The 21,624-nt window shown below is 39.9% G+C and overlaps 1 protein-coding gene across 2 annotated transcripts in view; it reads left to right on the top strand.

Annotated features, from left to right (window-relative positions):
- dhx35 (DEAH-box helicase 35) overlaps positions 1-21,624 on the top strand; it is an 82,956-nt gene that overhangs the window by 33,354 nt on the left and 27,978 nt on the right. For both annotated transcript variants that reach the window (XM_069884221.1, XM_069884220.1), the window contains exons 10-12: positions 7,314-7,410; positions 13,553-13,711; positions 20,657-20,867. In XM_069884221.1, coding sequence (XP_069740322.1) covers positions 7,314-7,410; positions 13,553-13,711; positions 20,657-20,867 — 467 coding nt within the window. The remainder of the gene's footprint in view (positions 1-7,313; positions 7,411-13,552; positions 13,712-20,656; positions 20,868-21,624) is intronic.

Genomic DNA, 21,624 nt, shown 5'->3' with positions numbered 1-21,624 from the left:
TCGGGTCGGAGCCCTTCATCGGAAGGTTCTGACCCAAAATGTCACCCAATCTTTTTCTCACACTGATACTCCTTGAGCCGCTGAGCTCCTCCACCAGATTGTTTCATTTTGCTCCAGATTCCAGCATCTGCAGTTTACTGTGTGTCTTATTTCAAAGAAAATTAGGGAAGGGCATTAAATTTTGGTTTTGTCCTTGAGAAATGTTTTAAATTTTAAATTTAAATTTGGAGCTGCAGCATGGTAACAGGCCCTTCTGGCCTATGAACCAGTGCTGTCCAAGTACACCAATTAAACTACAAACCCCGTATGTTTGTGGAAGGTGGGAAGATATCGGAGTACCCAGAGGAAACCCACATGGTCGCAGGAAGGACATACAAACTCCTTATAGACAGCGCCGGATTGGAACCCAGATTGATTGTGCGAACAGCTACGTTAACTATATCACCCTTGAATAAGTGTCTGGAATAAATAAAAATAACATGGCAGGGATACAGGAAAATAAGTGGGTACCAGGATTAATTGGATAGATCTGTCTGAGTTATTTCTTTTTGGTAACATTCTGTAATTCAATGTTTCTTAAAAGCTTTGAGAGGGAATTGTCACATTAAAGTTATTTTAAGTTCATTAATTTACAGGTGTTTACTTCTGATAATCTTACTGAAATATTTTTCTCTAATGTGTTCTCTTTCTCCACCATCTTAAATTAAGCTATTTTTCAATGGGGAAACTGTACAGTTGAGGAGGGTCAGTCAAGGTCAGTGGCCTTCCTTGAGGTACATTGTTGATTTAATAGGAGCGAGGCAGGGTTATGTGGTTTACCAGAGGTTTGTCTCCGCGGAAGTGTTGCTTGGGATCAAATGTTTAACAGGGAAATCAGAAGTACGTAAAATCACGAGTTGTCCAGATGGAGCAGATCGAGAAACTGCTTTCATTGGCACAGGGATTGAGGACATAGAATGAAGATTAATCAACAAAAGGCATGGGGGAAAACTTTTCGTGTAGCATGTAGTTCCCCTGAGAATGGGGGCAATTGTTGAAGCAGATATCAGGGATCAAATTTCAGAGGCAAATTTTGTGCACAGAGAGTGGTGGGTACTTGGATTTCATGGCCTGGGCTGGTGGTGGAGACATTCAAAAGACTCTTAGGTAGGCACATGGATGTAAGAAAAATAGAGGATTATGGATGTGAGGAAGGGAAAAATTAGATTACTGTGGAGTAAGTTTGCTTAGGATGGCACAACATTGTGGGCTGAAGGGAGATAGAACATGGAACTTTGTGCTGCAAAGTTCCAAGTTCTACATTCAGCCATATTCAAAAGGGAACTATACAAATGCCTGAAGGGATAAAGTAGAGCTATGTGGAGAGGATGGAATGCATTGAGCCATCATGGTTTGAACAACCTTATTCTATGTCTACATTTTGTAATTCTGTCATTGTTAATAAGAACAGAGGACATGAGCTAGATGCATCCTTGAGTATGCCATTGAGTAGAATCATAGTTAATTTTCATCTTGTATCCAATACTTTGCTGCCCAAACTGTCTGAATCCATCCTTGTATATATGCTCACTGAAAAGTCCAAAAGTTCGCAATCCTCCTCTCAGACCAAAATGTCTAGCTTTTTGTCCTAGTTCTTAAGTCTTCATTTTTCCTTTGGGTTGACATCTGTATATGTTTGCCATCTCCAAACCAGATCAATCTCTTAGGTAAAATTCAAGAGAGTTCCATTGTGTTTTTAAATATTTTTTTATTTTTCACTCTGTAAGCCATATCAACCAAAATATGTGCAAACTTATCTCATTAAATTTACACAGTGGTCTTTTCTCCCCTCCCCCCCTCCCGCTTTCCCTCCCTCCCCTCTACCCACCCCCCTCCAAAACCCATAAATATTCAACGAATACAATAAAACCATAAAACAATATTTTCACACAAAGGAAAATAAACAAGAAAAATGTGTCATCTATTTATTACACACTGAATCTACTCGTTTTGTCTTCTTGTCATTTTCATTCTCATTTTAGGGGATAGAGGTCATAGGCAAACTCTCTCTGATATTGTTCTATGTATGGTTCCCAAATTTGTTCAAACATTTTTAAATTATAAATTATATGTTATAAAATAAATTAATTTTTAAATTATATGTTATTTTTTCCAATGGAATACATTTATTCATTTCCATGTACCATTGGTGTATACTCATAGTCTCTTCCATTTTCCAAGTTGACATTATACATTTTTTTGCTATCGCTAAGGCTATCATAATGAATTTTTTTTGCAATTTGAGGCCCAATTCTCTACTTCTTTTGTTACTTAAAAGAAATATCTCTGGTTTTTTTGTTATGTTATTTTTTGTAATTTTATTTAGTATCTGATTTAATTCTTCTCAAAACGTATTTACTTTCGTACATACCCAAGTTGCATTTAATGTTGTTCCCATTTTCTTCACACAGCGAAAACATTTATCCGATAATGTTGAATCCCATTTTTTAAATTTTTGAGGAGTAATATATACCCTGTGAAACCAATTATACTGTATCATGCGTAACCTTGTGTTTATTGTATTTCTCATAGTTCCAGAACATAACTTTCCCTATACTTCATTTTTAATCGTTATGTTTAGATCCTTTTCCCACTTCTGCTTAGGATTATAGTTTATTTCATTTTCCTTATCTTGCAGCTTAATGTACAAGTTGGTTATAAATCTTTTAATTATCATTGTGTCTGTAATCACATATTCAAAGCTGCTTCCTTCAGGTAATCTCAAGCTGTTTCCCAATTTATCCTTTAAATAAGCTTTCAATTAATGATATGCAAACATTGTGCCATGAATTATTCCATATTTGTACTTCAACTGTTCAAATGTTAATAAAGGGAGTTCCATTGTTAAGCATACAATTCAGACCACTACAGGACTGAATGTTGGTTTTCCAAAGTGATTCAGGTGAACAGTCAATAACTGCATGGGCCTTTTCATGTAGGAGAATTGAAGTTTTCCTGCATGAACACCATTTATGCTCTAGCCAACATGTCATCTGCTCATTAATCTCATTATTGATTGTGGTAACTTTGCTCCTCACCTTTTGAGATATCCAATGGAATTTTACTGTGCAGCTACACATTTACTCCACTGGCTGTGAAGTAGTTTAATATACAGTCCAATCCATGATGATTGGTAGATGCCGGATAAAGACGATTTTGGGTTTCTTGAGACTCACTCTTACAATGCCTAACTAATACATCTGCATTGAGAATAAATAGTTTAAAAGACAAAAATACTATACTGTACTTCCACTGAACAAACTTTACTTGTGTGAATATGTAAATCTAAAAGCATCATTTTCATTCACATTCTTTGAAAACATTTAACCATTGCTGCATCTGCAAGTTCCTCTCCCTGCACGAAACCGCCTGAAAGATGAACAATAACATTATAGATAAATACCCCTCCACCAAGTTTACAGATAAAGGCTCTGAGCAGGGCAACTCTTACTAAATAAGGATAAGGAGGCACTTTAAGAGAGTCACCCTAACGGCGAGCAGCATCAACCAGCTCTTCATCTTGGATGACACCATTGCTGTTTCACATAACTTTATTCAAACAGCTGCTGCAAGCAAAGCACAACTAAGGCACTCCACTGAATGAATATTTGCTCTCACCTTCACCAAAGGTTTGTGTTACTTCAGAGAATATTTTCAAAAATTTAGAACAATTACAGCACAGAAACAGACCATCTTGGCCCCACTAGTCTGTGCCGAACCAATTTTTCCTAGTCCTATTGACTTCCACCCTCCTCATAGCCCTCCATACCTGTCCAAATGTTTTGTAAATGTTAAAATTTAGCCTGCATTTACTTCTTCCGCTGCTGGAAGTTCATTCTACACTCTCATCACTCTCTGTGTGAAGACGTTCCCCCTCATTTTCCCCCTAAACTTTTCCCCTTTCACCCTTAAAACATGTATCTTGCCTATCCTCAGTGAAAAAAACATATATACATTTACTCTGTCTATTCCCTCATAATTCTAAATACCTCTATCAAATCTCCCCTCATTCTTTTACACTCAGGGAATAAAGTTCTAACCCTTTTAACCTTTCCCTGTAACTCAGTTTCTTGAAGTCTGGGCAACATCCTAGTAAATCTCTGCACTCTTTCCATCTTATTGATAACTTTCCTGAAGATAGGTGACCAAAACTGCACACAATACTCCAAATTTGGCCTAACCAATGTCTTATACAACTTTATATTAACATCTCAACTCCTATACTTAATACTTTGGTTTATGAAGACTAATATGCCAAAAGCTACCTTTACAATCCTATGCACCTGTGATGTGACTATCAGGCAATTGTGTATCTGTATTTCCAGATCCCTGTATTGTACAACACTCCTCAGTGCCCTACCATTTACCGTGTATGTCCTTCCGAAATACACCTCACATTTAACTGCATTTTCAGCCAATTTTACCAATTGTTCCAGATCCCTCTTCAAGCTTTGAAAACATTCTTCCACAACATCTCCGATCTGCAAACTTGCTGATCTAATTTATCACATTATCATTCAGATCATTGATAGAGATGACAAACAACAATTGTCTCTGAGGCACACCACTAGACAGATACAGGCCTCCAATCTGATAAGCAGTCTTCCACCACTACTCTCTGGCTTCTCCCATCCAGCCTTTGTTGAATCCATTTCACTACTTCACCACGAATATCCAGCATCTTAACCTTCCCGACTAACCTCCCATGCGGGACCTTGTCAAAGGCCTTACTAAAATTCATGTATATAACATCCACAGCCTTTCCTTCATCAACTTTCCTGGTTACATCCATGAAAATCTCTAAAATTGGTTAAACACGACCTACCATGCACAAAGCCATGTTGATTATCGCTAATCAGTCCTTAGCTATCCAAATAATTGTATATCTGATCTCTTAGATTACCTTCCAATAATTTACCTACCCACTCACAGCAGGCTCACCAGACTATAATTTCCAGTGTTATTTTTGGAGCCTTTTTTTTAAACAATGGAACAATGTGAGCTACCCTCTGATCTTCTGGCACCATGCACATGGCTAAGGTCATTTTAAATGTTTCTACCTGAGCCCCTGCAATTTCTGCACTATCCTCCCTCAAGGTTCGAGAGAATATCCTTTCAGGCCCTGGGGATTTATCTGCCCTTATTTGCTTTAGGACAGCAAGCACTGACTCCATAACTTCACTGCCTGTTTTTCTACTTCCCACAACTCTGCCCATTTCCTGAGTGAATACTGATGGGAAGAAAACAAAAACATTTTTGATCTTCCCCATCTCTTTTGGCTCCATACAAAGCTGACCACTCTGACTTTCAATGGGACCAATTTTGTCCCTTACTATCCTTTTGCTCTTAATATACCTGTAGAAACTTTTAGGATTTTCCTTCATATTGTCTGCCAAAGCAATCTCATGTCTTCTTTTAGTCTCCTGATTTCTTTCTTGAGGTTTTTTTTGCATTTTTATACTCCTCAAATACCTCATTTGCTACATGTTACCTATATCCATTATACAACCTCTCTTCTTCCGAGCCAGATCCCCAATATCCCTCAAAAACCAAGGTTCCCTATACCTTCTAACCATGCATTTGATACTGACAGGAACATATCAACTCCGTACCTTGATAAGTTGCCGGAAAACAACCTATCACCGTCCACATATTCTAGATCCTATCTCACTTCCTCAAAACTGGCCTTTCTCCAATTTAGAATCTCAACCCAAGGCCCAGACCTATCCTTTTCCATAATTAACAAAATTAATGGCATTATAATCACTGGACCAAAAATGTTACGCAACACATACTTCTGTCACCTGTCCTGTCTCGTTCCCCAATGTAAGATCCAGTATTGCAGTCTCTCTAGTTGGTACCTCTATATATTGATTTAGAAATCTTTCCTGAACACATTTGACAAACTCCAAGCCATCCAGCCCTTTTACAGTATGGGTGTCCCAGTCAATATGTGCAAAGTTAAAATCTCCTACTATCACAACTGTTTCCTGCAACTGTCTGCTATCTCTCTACACATTTGCTGCTCCAATTCTCTCTGACTATTGGGTGGTCTATAATACAACCTCATGAATGTGGTCATACTTTTTCCATTCCTCAGCTCCACCCATATAGCCTCAATGGATGAACCCTCTGGGCTGTTCTGCCTGAGGACAGCTGTGACATTTTCCCTGACAAGCAATGCCACTCCTCCCCCTTTCATCCTCCCATTGTTCTATCGCATCTAAAGCAACAGAAGCCCGGAACATTCTGCTACCAGTCCTGTCCCTCCTGCAACCAAGTTTCACTGATGGCCACAATGTTGAAATTCCACATGCCAATATGTTCCCAAATATACGGTATTAATTTTCTATTTTTTTTTTGCTGTTGTTTGATGTTACTTAAATTTTGGATAACAGGGTTTTTACTGTATTCATTTGACCAAAGGCTGTTATGAATTCTTGAACTGCTATTTCTCTTTCCATTTTCCATTGCCAACATAGTATTTAATTTATTTTCCCTTTTATGAAATTATTTTTGACATCCTCAAACTAATTTTCTGCCATTCCACTTAAATCTCAGTTCACTTAAGTCTTCAGTCAGTGTGCACGTGGCACTGGGTGACTTCTCGATACAACCTCTCCACTTGCCACTCTTCCTTTCCAATGCATTGCCCAGATAAGAAGCCTCATTTGGGAAGGTGGAGCAGACAGGGATTCAAGATTATACAGTAGAAGTCCAAAATTCCAGACCACTTGGGTATTGGGTCGATTCAGTTTTCCGGATTCTCAGGCAGTTTTTTGAAGTTCAAATTTAAGAAGGAATAAAGAAGAGATGGCAGGTAAATTTTGATAATTTATTCATTAATAAATGCAACAGGCTTCATTTATCAAAACAAGCAGTTTTAAAGAACAATAGTCAACACTTGACAAAAATGGAAACACTTAAAATTTTTTCACTACAAAAAAAAGCTTGCAATGCTTGAAATTATGTCTAAAAATGAACATTATAAAAGAAAAATGTAGTATACAAATGAAAGCATAAGTTACTTTATACAAGTTCATCTTTTTTATAACATACCGTCATGGTTGCTTGCTGCAACTGTGTATCTGTGGTGCTTACGCACACAAAAGCCCGGTTCGAGAGTTTTTGAAAAGACCGGATTCTCGGGTGGTCTGGATTTTTGGACTTCTACTGTAAACAAAATAAATTATATTTTTTTCCATACCGTCACTAAATTTCTCACAAAACTCTGCGAGCTCTAACTGACTGTTAAATTTTGTTTCTCTCCTCAGCCCAGTTCCTGATTATCTCAAAGCTACAGTTGATACAGTGACAAAAATCCACCAGAATGAGGCAGATGGAGATATCTTGGCATTTCTAACAGGCCAGGTACTGTTCTGTTTATTTATATAGCAAGCTCAAACAAAACAAGCAGCCAGATGAATAAGTATGATAATTAAACATTGCTTTTGCCTTTGTGATTGCTAAATGAATGGCAGGATTTTTATTGCAAAAGAAAATTACTTGCCTTTCTTTCTGTGGTAAATTTCATGGCCCTTTCAGGATGTCGCAAAGCACAGGCAGTCAATGCAGCCCTCTCCTTTCCCCCAACCAATTCCACATTCCTGATGAACGGCTCAGGCCCGAAACCTTAGGCACTTTTACACAGCCACTGAACAGCAGAAAATTTCTGCTCCGGTGGCAATGTAAAAATGTCAAGATGGAATTTTTTATGCAAATTGCATCCCATCATTTTTCCACTGGTACCCCTACACATTTTTATGAAATGGCTGCAGTGTAAATTGACTGCAGGCACTCCATAAGAAATTGGGCTAATGAATGCGACGTTCACCCTCCGACAAACTTCGCAACACAGGAAGGCTGTGTAAAAGTGCCCCTGTGTAAACAACCACATTGGAACACACTGGAGGTAAGTATGCTAATTTTTTTTAATGGAATAATTCTGCTGTTTCAGTGTAAAAATGTCTGCAGATTGCTTTTTACTTTTTTTGACCTGCTGAGTTTCTTCAGCACTTCGCATGTTGCAATCAGTGAAGAACTTTTGAGGTGTCGTAATGTAGGAAACCACGGAAGCTAAGATGAGCTTAAAATCTGCCACATAGGACAGTGATGAGGTGCAAAAAAAGGTCTTGGATGGTCAGCCTTGGATGTTTCAGGAGTGTAGTGAAACAAAAATTCTGCAGACACTGGTATTGTTGAAAATGCCCAAAAGTGCTGGAAAAACACAGCAGATCCCACAGCATCCACAGGAGGCAAAGATATATAATCAATGATTCTGGCCTGAGCCCTTTAAGGTACCTTGATGAAGGGCTCAGGCCAGAATCATTGGTTATGTCTTTTTGCCTCCTATAGACGCTGCAGGACCTGCTGAGTTTCTCTAGCACTTTTGTGTATTTACTGTTTCAGGAATATGTTTGTGTTTTATCTTGATTGGTGCTCCATTGCTTGGCAAATACAATCAAACTGAACATTGTCCCACTATTTAGAATCGAAAGTCTGCATATGCTGAGATTTATGTATTGCACTATCCCACCACGTTTGTTCTTTTGGATTTTCTGTTTTTTTCAATGTCATTACCTTGAAGAAGGGCTCAGGTCAAAAACATTGGTTACATACTCCCATGGATGCTACAAGACCAGCTGAGTTCCTCCAGCATTCTGTGTCTTACTCCAATCACATAGTCTGTAGACTTTTCGGGTTTCGCTTCACATTGTTGTTGACTGGTTTCAATATCCTCTGAAGCCTGACTTTGATCTATTTAATTGATTCTTTCTAACCTTGAAAATAACCACTGCATCTCTTTCTTCCCGATCCTCTTTCTATAATGAGGCACCTCTGGGGGAAGTTGAATGGGTAGTAAATCGCGGGATATTAACTGTGGCAGATAGTGGGACTATAGAATATGTTTTGTCTCCTGTCCCAAGTAAAGGCAATTTGCTCTTGTGAGTTGGAATGTAGAATACTAGTGTGCACAGTATACGAGAATATTTTTACATAGTTTAAGATTTTTTGCGCGTTTTATGCATGTGAGCATTATATGAGTGCAAATATGGTACTGAAGTTCTCTCAGGTGACCGCAGTTTTAAAATGTGTTTTACGTTTAAAATAAGAGATCACAAATTTTGAATTACACTGAGGAAATCCATTGGTTGGTCTGTGTGTTTACAATACCTGCCAGTGGCAGTATCTGATAAAGAATTAAATTCCCAACTCAGTCTTTGCAAGTCTGCAGAGCCCATTGATTTTTTTTACTCTTGCACTGACTGGTTGGGGAAAGGTGACTGACAATATTTGTTGCTAGGCAACCAGGTGCTATTAGCCTCTTACCTTCATAAGGAGAAGAATAGATACAATGGGAAAATCTTTTGCTGCTTAAAGGTAGCTGTAATTCGGTGGTAAATCTTGTACTGTATGTAGGCTATTTGTCCCTTGTAGTCATCACCTGCCTTGGTGTAAATATCATTCGAGTCCACTGTTTGTAATGCTCATATTGATTAAATTTTTTAAAAAGTGCATGTTATAGATCAAAGATAGCAAGGTATAAATGATGCAGGTAATAAATATTTTTGATAAAATTTGTATAATTGCTCTGACCTTTTAAAATTAGTCCCGGTAGCTCGTTCTATGATTGGAAGAGGGCAAGTTATGGATAATGCAGAAGTCTAATCTCCTTCAATATTTATTGGCAGTTTCTACTGTAGAACCTTGTCTGAGGAGACTTGCACAGATGCTGTCCGGTACCTGTTACCTAGCCAAGTGACTGTTTATGTGTGAGCTGGTCAGTGAATGGTGAAAATTGTTTGGAAGGATGGGTCATTGTAGCTTGGACTGATCCTGTTTTATTTGGTATTGCAATTTATTATCATTTCAAAATTAAATGTATTTATAGCACTGGACAATGAATATTTTGTTTCCTGAACACTTTTGGGAGTATTTTATGGATTTTGGGCTGCTGATCACAAAAATTACCTAAAAAAAAGTTCCTAATACATACCTTTTTCAGATATAACCTATTTTTGTGATTCCTGTCATATTTTTAACGCGCTTCAAGCAAACAAAGCCATGAAGTGCAACATATCATTGAAAATACATTTTCCATGACATTGTGATAAATTGATCAAATCTCATTTATAAAAGTAGCTCTGGCAGTAGCGAAAAAATCTCTTAGATGTTTGACTCCCCTCTAATTATCGCATGATCGACTGCGAAAATGAACAGCTGTATACTTACGGAAAAAAAATCACATATCTTAAAGAATAAATATGTCTCTTTTGTAAACATCTGGCAGCCATACCTGGACCACATAGGGACCCAGAGACAGTAATAAAAAGGAACAAAAAAGGTATAAAATAACTATTACATATACAAAAAACCTAGTTTCCCCAACTGTACTCTATATACTTAAAATATATGTAAGCTCTGATGGTGAACGGATCTGTATGTATGGAAGAGGGGGAGGGAGGGAGGGACTCTTTTTGTTTGTGAGAAAAAGTTTAATATATTGTATATTTAAAATGTTACTATCTATAATTTTGGAAAAAAAAAACAAAAATAATATATTCAAAAAAAAGAAAATTCAATTTCTGCATTTACATTTCGACTTCTTCCCTGCTGATCTTGGTGTAGTCAGTAACGTACAGGGTAAAAGGTTTCACCAGGACATTGCAACCATGGAAAAGCAGTTTTCAGAGCAACTGAAATCCATCAATGCTGGCCAACTATTTTTATGGACACTGACATGACAGGCATCAGATGCTGAGTACAAATGAAAATCAGTGGAAAAATATTTTTAGGTCAGTTGAACTAACAACATCATTATGGGATGAAACATATAAATTCAATAAAAATTCATTTAATGTTTCTCCAACTTCCTATGTGAAATAGCAAATCTGATATTATCTTTGGGTTCATCTTGAAGTTGTTTATTATAATCCCCAATTTTTTTTCAGGAAGCAAACCTTTAGAAAGAAGTTGATGTCCAGTGTACTAAAATATATATGCAGTGCAAGGTCATGTCATATTCGAATATTCTTCTTTGGCTTGGCTTCGCGGATGAAGATTTATGGAGGGGTAAATGTCCACATCAGCTGCAGGCTCGTTTGTGGCTGACAAGTCCGATGCGGGACAGGCAAACACGGTTGCAGCGGTTGCAGGGGAAAATTGGTTGGTTGGGGTTGGGTGTTGGGTTTTTCCTCCTTTGTCTTTTGTCAGTGAGGTGGGCTCTGCGGTCTTCTTCAAAGGAGGTTGCTGCCCGCTGAACTGTGAGGTGCCAAGATGAACGGTTTGAGGCGATATCAGCCCACTGGCGGTGGTCAGTGTGGCAGGCACAAAGAGATTTCTTTAGGTAGTCCTTGTACCTCTTCTTTGGTGCACCTCTGTCACGGTGGCCAGTGGAGAGCTCGCCATATAACACGATCTTGGGAAGGCGATGGTCCTCCATTCTGGAGACGTGACCTACCCAGCGCAGTTGGATCTTCAGCAGCGTGGATTCGATGCTGTCGGCCTCTGCCATCTTGAGTACTTCGATGTTAGGGATGAAGTCGCTCCAATGAATGTTGAGGATGGAGTGGAGACAACGCTGGTGGAAGCGTTCTAGGAGCCATAGGTGATGCCGGTAGAGGACCCATGATTCGGAGCCGAACAGGAGTGTGGGTATATACACAAAGGAAAATAGCACAAAGTCTTTTTAACATTCATGGTGTCATGTTCATCTGTACATTCTGTCATTGCACATTGTAGCGTTAACCATTCATAACCACTCTGTGAGCCCCCTGCCCCACTGGGTTACTCCCCTTCTGTTGTTGGGACTTTTCCAGCAGTCTCAGCCCCTCAATGCCCAGCAGTGGCAGGATCCTAGATTGTGGTCCTTCTCCATAGAAATCTCACATTGGCTGCTCCAAGCCTCAGTGGGTCCCTCAGTATGAACTCCTGCAGCCTGGAATGTGCCTTACTGACATCTCACTGAGCTGCAAGACCAACAGGTTTTGGGCCAACCAAAGGGGGTCTTTCACTGAATTGATAATCTTCCTGCAGTTCTTGATGCCTATCTCTGTGTGCATCCCCAGAAACAGCCTGTAAATCAGTTGCTGCTGCTGCTGGGGATGAACTTGCATCCTTCTCCACACACTCTTAGCAAATTCACAGACTGCAAAGAGGAGCTTGAGTTGTTATGGTTTTAGCAGCTGTGCCTCCAATATGGCAGTGGCTCCCAGACTCTCCCACGCCAACTGATTTAACTCATGGTGACAACAGAGCGCAGCACTTGACGGCTTGCAGGCTTAGATTCATTATTCTTGTCCCACACTGAGATTCAGGGAAAGGCATTCTTTCTGTGTGCCATTCAAAGGCATCATGCTCCAGCCTCATTTTGCAAGAAAAGAAAGGAGAAAAAGAAAATGTCCCTTCAGAAACATTGAATGGTGGACATCATGTCACCTCCTCCTCCGTAGCTGCAACCCTGTATCCAGCTGCCTGCTGTCCATCGCACCCCCTCGACCCCTCATTCCCAGTAGCTGCTGGTGCCAGCGGCTTGGTGGAAAGCCTTCGGTCGCTGTTTGTAGCACATTCCTTCTCCAGCTTCTCCGGGATTATTGTGGGTTTAGTGTAAATGGGTGCTGGTGGCTGCCCAACACTGTGCTTCTAAATTGTATGTCTCCATGACTGTCAAGCTCAGAAAGCATGCTTTCTCTGCACTGCCAACAGACTATAAGTCACTTCGAATTCCCAATTGCTGATTCATTCCCAATAGTTTTTATTGGTGAAATCCATGGGGATCATAGTCTAGGTTTACAATTGAAGGTGGCAACTTGCATGTGACATTGTGCTAGCTGAGCAACCATTACCCCTAACATATGCCCAAGTGTAAAGAAAATGCAAATCAAGCAACAGGTCTTCTTCCTTTATCTGAAAAAATGCTTGCTGATGTTAAATAATTGAATTTCAGGATACAAGGATTAATATTAATCAGAATTTTATTAAAGCACATTGCAACTGCCTAATTATGATGGAATGTTTATTATTTGGTGAATCTCAGAACACTTGCTAAACATATGCATATTTAATTTGAGTCTCATTACTGTCACTTCTCGCCCATTTGAGCTGCTTCTTTGTGGTAAAATTTGAAGTAATGGATCTCCGCACTTTAATTCCTGCAGTACTGCTTTTAACACACTGATTAACAGGGTTGTTTAAATTTGCATCAATGTAATTGTTGACCTGCTTATTTAGAATGTCTTAAGTAGCCCAGACTGAAATTAATGCGCCTGCTTTAACAAGTACTTTTATAACAGGTTACTTAAAAATAGAACAGAAGGGAGAAGTAAAACTGTTGGTGCTACAATTCAAAAAGGCTAACAATATTGAAGTATCAGATGGGATTATGAATAGAAAAATAAATAAGAGAAAGTAAAATAGCCAAATATTTATAATGGTGTGTATTATTTTTATATGACAGAGCAAGGGAATACACACAGCTCTGAAATTCCCTTTCAGCATTTTTCTCTCTTTGCAGGAGGAAGTGGAGATGGTGGTTTCCATGGTGATAGAGCAGGCCCGTGCTCTTTCTCGCAGCGGGATGAAAAAGCACCTTCGTGTTCTTCCGATGTATGCAGGATTGCCTTCCAGCGAACAAATGAAAGTCTTTGAAAGAATGTCCCCGAACTGCAGGAAGGTGAGCCACAGTCACGAATTGCTGCCGGCAGCCAGTTCCTCATTCTCTACCCGTCACTGTTGAGGCACTGACTTCATGGAACGTGCACCAATTGATGATGGTCTTGGAGGTGAAATAACAGAAAGTCAGAATCATGGCATGTGTAGGAACAAGAGACAGCCATTTTTCTCTGTGATCAGGTTTGCAATGTTAAATGAGATCATGGCTTTTTCTGTGATCCCACTCCATATTCTTGTGGTCATATCCTCTCATAACTGGTATTAACAAAAATACATTCAGTATTAATGATTGAGTCCAGCCGCCACCAATTGGCATTTGAAAATCAAAGTGCCAAACTTTGCAAAAGTTTCCTGGTTCTACTCCTGGTTCTAATCCTTCAACCTTGGGTCCTACACTTGGAACAGCAGAATGAGCTTGTTAACAATCCTTGTTAATATCTTGAAAATTTCATTGACCCAAAACCCTTCCAAGCTTAAGGAATTACAGTCTTATATTCCCTCTCGATATCATTAATCTGGGATTTCAATTCAATCTTGGATTCCCATCATTCTGAATTTATGATAAACTCTTTCCAAGGTCATTGTATCCCTTCTAAAATGAAACGACAGCAATTGCCCACTGCAAATCTTCATACCAAGTCCTTGTAAAGAAGTGACAAAACTTCTACCCACTTGCCTCCAATTTTGGTTTAAAGGACAGCATTCCATAGGCATCTTGATTTTCTTTTTCTGTGCCATCCTATAATGCTCATCGTAAGTAAATGGAACTTTTGCTCCAATACATCTTGAATGTTTTAATTGAAAACCAGTGATAGGAGTAAAGAAAATGTTGTTATGCAAGAGACCAGGTGAAGAATTACAAAGAGCTGCAAGGTTAAAATTGTGGAATCTTAGAAATTTACAGCAAAGAAAGAAACTGTTCAGTCCACTGTGCTCATCCTCTTCCATCCACACGCCCTTAAAACTAACAAAAAATCAGACCAACCTCTATATTTGAAGGTACATCATGGGCAGAGGTTACTGTGTTCTGCCCTTTCTAGGTCCGAATTGGGTGCTCATATTATTTTTTTATTTACACCACTCTCAGTCTCAATGGAGGATTCTGACCAAGAACAATGGCCACTGATGCCACCTGACCCGCTGAATTCTGCCGGAAATTGGTTTTTGAGCCACAGAACAGTTCTTGGCCCTTAATTATTTACCATTTACGTTAATGGCTTGGAAGAGGAAATAAAACGGAAGGTGTTCAGGTTTGCCAATGGTGCAAAAATAGGTGGAAGGGCTTGTTATGAAGTCAAGTTTGTTATCTGATTGCACAAGTACAACCCAATGTAACAGCATTCTCCAGTCCTCGGTGCAAAACATGCAGACATACAATCAGACATAACACACATACAGTCAAACAATACATGTTCAGGACAAGTATTTCATCTACACACATAAATAAATACATACATACGTTTTGTTTTGTACATATGAGAGTCTTGGATGGTTAGTATGAATTCCTTTGGTTGTTCAGCATTCTTACTCCCTGTGGGAAGAAGCTATTCCTCAGCCTCATGGTGCTGGTTCTGATCCTCCTGTATCTCTTCCCCAATGGGAGCAGCTGAAAGACGCTGTGTGCAGAGCGGAAGGGATCCTCAATGATTTTGCGCACCCTCTTTAGTTAATGATCCTGGTTGATCTTGTCACTGGGGGTGGGGGGGGGGGGTTGGGTGGAAGGAGGGAGCCTCCAGTGATCCTCTCTGCCACTCTTATGGTGCTGTGTGGATTGACCTCCAATCCATTTCTCTTCAGCAACTGTACCACACTGTGATGCAGCTGGGCTTCTTTCGAAGGTTGATACAATAGTGGCCAGTAGCCTTGCCCGCTTCAGTCTTCTCAGGAAGTGCAGTTCCTGACAACTGAGGAGAAGCTCTGTGACCACGTTAGATCACTAGTTAAGTGAACGCCAAGGAACCTGGTGCTCGCCACTCCCTCTACTACAGAGTTGTTGGTGTGTAGTGGAGGGTGGTTGAGGGTTGTTCCTGGTCTTCCTGAAAGTCTACGATCATCTCCTTCATCTTGTCCATGTTGAGATTCAAGTTGTTGCTCTCACACCAGTTCACATGGGGACATTGTGATTTGCAATGACAAATAAATTGAGCGATTGGGAGAAAATCTGGGAAATGGAGTGTAATGTGTGGAATTGTGTGTTTAGCACTTGGGTGGAATGGAACGGTGAATTATCTCAGTGTAAAGAGAGAGAAAATGAGTGGAGCTCATTCGATTTGTTTGGAAGGATCTTGGTGCTCAAGAATCTCAAAAATTTAGCGGACAGGCCCAACATTGAGTTGACCTGGCAAACAGCATGTCAGCCTTTATTACAAAGGGACCGGAGTTCAAGTACAAGGGGGCTTTATTACAGTTGTACAGGATGTTGGTGTGGCCGCATCAGGAAAACTGCACCCAGTTTTGGTTCCCTTATCTTAAAAAAGAATATACTGTATTGGAGGCAGTCTAAAGAAGATTCACCAGTCTAAATTTAATCTTTTTTAAAATTTACACATACAGCATTGTAATAGGCTCTTTTGGCCCACGAGCCCATGCTGCCCAATTACACCTGATTGACTTACAGCCCTCGATACGTTTTGAAGGGTGGGAGGAAGTCAGATCCCAGTAGAAACTAATGCAGATCCAGTGAGAACGGATAAACTCCTTAAAGACAGTGCCGGATTCGAACCCTGTCCAGTTAAGAAAGGGTTGTCCTTTCAAGATAGGCCACATAGTTTGGATCTATATTTCTTTACACTTTAGAATAATGAGAGTTGCCTTATTTACATATATTAAGATCTGAAAGGGGCTTAACAGGATAGATGTTGAGATATTCTCCCGAGTGGGAGAGTCAGAAACAAAGGGAAATTACTTCAAAAATTAGGGGCTGGTCATTTAAAGCATAAGTACTGTTGTCGCACTAGGCACACAGCAAGTGAAAGAACCACGCAGAGTCAAAAGTGAATTGAACCAACTGACTTTAATAGAACTCTTACGCGCGCTTGGAGCCCGATGACACAATTCCCGGGACCCTTAGGATGTCAGCCGCCAGGCTGTGGGCTTTCCCCACACTCGGAGCTCCCACAGTCAAATCTGTTGCGGACTTGCCCGCGACTCCGCGAGCCGGCTCGTCCGTTGCATGGGCAAGCTGCCACAGTACACAAAAAAAATTCTAACTTCTTTCAGCAGTGGATGATGGGAAACAGAAAGTTGAGGACAGGATTAATCAACCATAATCATATTGAATAGCAGGGGCAGGATTGAGTGGCCTACACCTGCTTCTATTTTCATATGAAATCAGGCAACCACAAAACCTCAAGAAACATTACTGCTAAACATCTCCTGATCCAAATAGGTGTGATTTTTTTTTTTAAGCTTCAATATCCCCAGAAAGTTTTATTTGACACTTCTCTTTGTCCTTTTCACTGTCTGATTTACCACCTTTTGTTTTTTTTTAAATCACTCCAGTTGCCAAGATTTATTCTTGTTTTCGGATGTCATATAATTTTTAATTTTCAGGGTTTTTTTTAACCTCCTTAAACGTGGCTTTTTTAGTTTGGCAGATGGAGTTCTGGCCTTTTCCCTCCCGCTGTTTAAGACAGAAAGGAGGCAGATTTAATCTGGCGGCAATATGCTGCCTTCTGATTGGACTGCCTCTGTAATACAAAAAGAAAAGTGTTACAGTGCTTCAAGAAAGTTGCCTCCCACTATCACCTCTTCATGGGCTGTTAGGTAATTAATGATGTCCTTGTCAGCAAAGCTACATGCTGTAAATTATTTTTTATGAAAAGACCAAAAGGTATCAACTGAATTCTTGAAAGAAAAATATTTGCATTTATGATTATGGCCACAATGTTTTTATTCAGTGGTATAGTTAATTTAATTTTTTTTAAATTTAGTTTAATTGAGACATACAGCACGGTAACAGGCCCTTTCAGCCCACAAATTGACCTACAACCCACGGTACATTTTGAAGGGTGGGAGGAAATCGGAGCCTCTAGGAAAACCCATGAAGACATGGGGAGGGGGAAAACGTCTAAACTCATTACAGAACAGAGCAGGATTTGAACCCCGGTCCAAATCACTGGCGCTGTAACAGCATTGCGCTAACTGTTACACTAACCATGCCTCCCATTATGCAAGAACACAAGGAAATGGGAGCAGATGTAGGCCACCTGGCCCCTCAAATCACCATTCACTGTGGTCACAGCTGACCTGCCCTGCTCTCATATCCTCTACAGTTCCTGTCCCCCGTGCCCCTCAATTCCCTAATGTTTCAAAAATATATCTAACTTCTCTTTAAATATGCCTCTAAATAACCTTCACAACTTTCTTGAATCACGAATTCCAGAAGTTCACCCTGCTCTGCAAGAAGAAATTAACATCCATTTCAGTTTTAAATGACTGGTCCTTATCTTGTAACTATATCCTATCATTTGAAACTCTTCCACTGGTGGACAGGTCCAGACAACTACTCTGTTATATTAGAATCATTATATGTTTTAGTAATGTCAGTCCCTGTTCTGAACTCCAAAAAATACAGGCACAATTTCTTCACCTGCTCATGATAGGACATCTCTCTTGTCACAGGAACTAGCAAAAAGAATCTCTCCTGGACTGCTTTGAATGCTAATAATTTAAGATCTGACCGAAACAACCTGTACAATTAAAACAAAACTTCCTTATTTCTAAACTTCAATAGTCTTGCAATGAAGGCCAATTTTTTTTAGACATGCAGCACAGTAAACAGGGCTTTTTGGCCCGCAAGCCTCTGCCACACAATTACACCCAATTAATCTATAACTCTTTCCCCCTGCCCTTACCACCCCCCCACCCCGTGTATATTTTGAAGGGTGGGAGGAAATCGGAGCACTTGGAGGAAACCCATGCAGACACGAAGAGGATGTACAAACTCCATACAGAAGCGCTGGATTCAAACCCAGGTCGTTAGTGCTGTAACAGCATTGCGCTAACCGCCTCGCTAAATGTGCCACCTGCTAATCTCTTGTGATTTGTACACAAGCATGTCATGATACCTCTGTATAGAAATTACAAAAATAATGAATGCAAAATCCTGATGATATGATTAAAGTAAAGCAAATCTTAAAAAAAAGATACCTCTGTATTCCATTCATTTGTGATCTCTTAACATTTAGATGAAGGCCTGTCTTTTGATTCCTCATCAGGGGACATGAGCTCATACTTTCTCCACATTAAACCTCGTTTGCCAGCCTTGTTGTTATGTGAATAAATATGGTGTCCCCTTTGACTTTAGCTGTGAAGGAACTTTCATTTAAAGTCCCAATTCATCTGTTAGGTGACAACTGACCTTGCTCTTATTTGAAAAGTGCTCTGGTCTTAATAAAAAGATACAATAAGTGAGAACTCATTTTAACATCTCAGAAAGATGTTACCTGCGATAGGGCAGTGTTCTCTCTTACCAGCTTTGGTCCTGTAATGAGACTTGAACCCAGACGCTACCAACACCCCATTGACTCTGTTACAAATGTTAAATGATGCCTTTAGAATAGTGTTAAATTAACACACTTTTCAAGGAATATCTCTCTTCTGTACTTCCCAAAGTAGCTAATTGGGGAGCTAAGGGTAATTGTACGGGGTCATCACAATGTAGAGTAAAATTTCCTGTAATCCAGAATTCAAGTAACCAACAGCCTCAAGAAACTGGCAAAAAAAAAATTTGCTGAAAATAAATGGGTAAAAAACATACGGAAGTTTAAAATTGGCATGCCTCACCGTTAGTTCGCCATTCCTGGGACTGTGCAATCTGAAGCAACCGGAAAATTCACTTACCCGGCATCTACCAATCCCCATAGATGCTGGTTACCAGGAATTTTACTGGACAAAGATCAATTAGTTTATCATTTTCTTTATGGTACAATGCAAGAGAACATTTTCTACTTGCTACATATCTGGGAAGATAAGAAATAAAAACAGGATTAGGGCATTTAGTCCCTTGCAGTTGTTGCACCAATCAATAAACTCCTGGTTGTTCTTTCACCTCTGCACCACTATCGTTTACCATCTCCATATCCTTTAGCGCTCTTGTTCTGATGCAGTGTTGTGCTGTAGCAGAAAATGGTGCTGTATCTTTTAAAATATTAACAGAAGAAACCATCAGAGAATCATAATGATGTTTTTGAAAGAATGATCCAATTAGTCCCATTCCCTTGCTCTTTCTTCACGGCCTTTCGATGTACGTTTTTTTCTTTCTCATATTTATGTATTCCATTTTGAAAGGTGCTCCTGAATGTGCTTTCATCCCACTTCCAGGCAGTGCATTCCAGTTCAGAACAACTTGCTGCACACACACAAAAAAAAATCCTCTCGGCAATTCTTGTGCAATTTGCATAAATCTTTGCACTCTAATTAACAAGGCTCCTGCCAGTGAAAACAGTTTCTTCTAATTTATGCCATCAAGCCCTTTCACAATTTTGAACACCTCTTTTAAAATCAACTCTGAATTTTCTTTGCTCTGGGGAAAGCAACTTCAGTTTCACCAGTTGATCCACATAGTCATGGCATGGTTAGCATAGCGGATTACAGCGCTGGTGACCCAGGTTTGAATTCGGCGCTGCTTGCAAGGAGTTTGTACATTCTCTCTGTGCGGTGCATGTGTTTTCTCTGGGTGCTCTGATTTCCTCCCACCCTTTAAAACGTGCTGGGATGTAGGTCAATTAGGTGTAATTGGGCTGCACAGGCTCATGGGCCAAAAGGGCCTGTTACCATCCAAATTTAACAAAAATAGCTGCAGGCATTGCACTCATACTGTTCTAACAAGCCTCCTCTGTACCCATGGACTTGATACTCCAGTAAAACATGACTTTATGGCTTTTGTAGTCTTTGCTCCTATTTGCAAAGGTACAACCTTTTTTTTTCCAATTTCTCCCTCCAGATAGTGGTGGCTACAAACATAGCAGAAACTTCAATCACTATAAATGGGATAGCTTTTGTGATTGACTGTGGCTTTGTCAAGCTGAGAGCCTATAATCCCAGGACAGGTATCGAGTCTCTCGTGGTAACTCCAGTCTCCCAGGCTTCTGCAGCCCAGCGAACAGGACGTGCTGGTCGAAACCGCTCGGGGAAATGCTACAGACTGTGCACAGGTGAGAAAGTACCTGCGGGTAGCATTCGTCTAAGATTGTTGGGGAGCTCACGTGATTTGAAAGTTGAATGTGAAATCGGGTAACATAAGCCAGGATACCCTGATGAAGAGCTCAGGCCCGAAACGTAGATTGGTGTAGCAGTTAGAGCAATGCCTTTACATCGCCAGCAATCAGGGCCGAACCAGGGTTCGAATCCTGTGCTGTCTGTAAGGAGTTTGTATGTTCTCCCCTTGTCTGCATGGATTTTCTCCAGGTGTTCTGATTTCCACCCACTGTTCAAAAATTACCAGGGGTGTAGGTTAATGGGGTGTAAATTGGGCAGCACGGACTTGTGGGCCAAGATGGCCTGTTACTGTGCTGTATGTCTAAATTTAAATTTAAAAAAAATTCCTATAGATACTGCGTGATCTGCTGAGTTTCTCCAGAACTTCTGTGTATTGCACTCAACCCCAGCATCTGCCGACTTTCCAGGAGGTTAAAAAGAATAATGAGGGGCATTTAGAAAAATTGAGTGGGGGAAGGAAAGGAAAAAAGAGAAAATAAATTCTATTAATAATAAATGCAAAACAAAAGAAATTCACTTAAACATAATTGAATTTTAAAAATCAAGCTTATAAGGAAAGTTGTTTCCGTCAGCCACATTTAGAAAGTGAATTTGCGATCTCTACCGTCATCTGTATGATGTTAAATGTAAGCAGTTCTCGTCAATAACCTCAAATCTATCTCACCCTGTTTAACCTCCCTGCGAAAGGAAATC

This window comes from Narcine bancroftii, chromosome 6, assembly GCF_036971445.1.
Source record: "Narcine bancroftii isolate sNarBan1 chromosome 6, sNarBan1.hap1, whole genome shotgun sequence".
Taxonomy (NCBI): domain Eukaryota; kingdom Metazoa; phylum Chordata; class Chondrichthyes; order Torpediniformes; family Narcinidae; genus Narcine; species Narcine bancroftii.
Note: the sequence above shows the minus strand (reverse complement) of the source record. Positions and strands in the feature narration are given on the sequence as shown.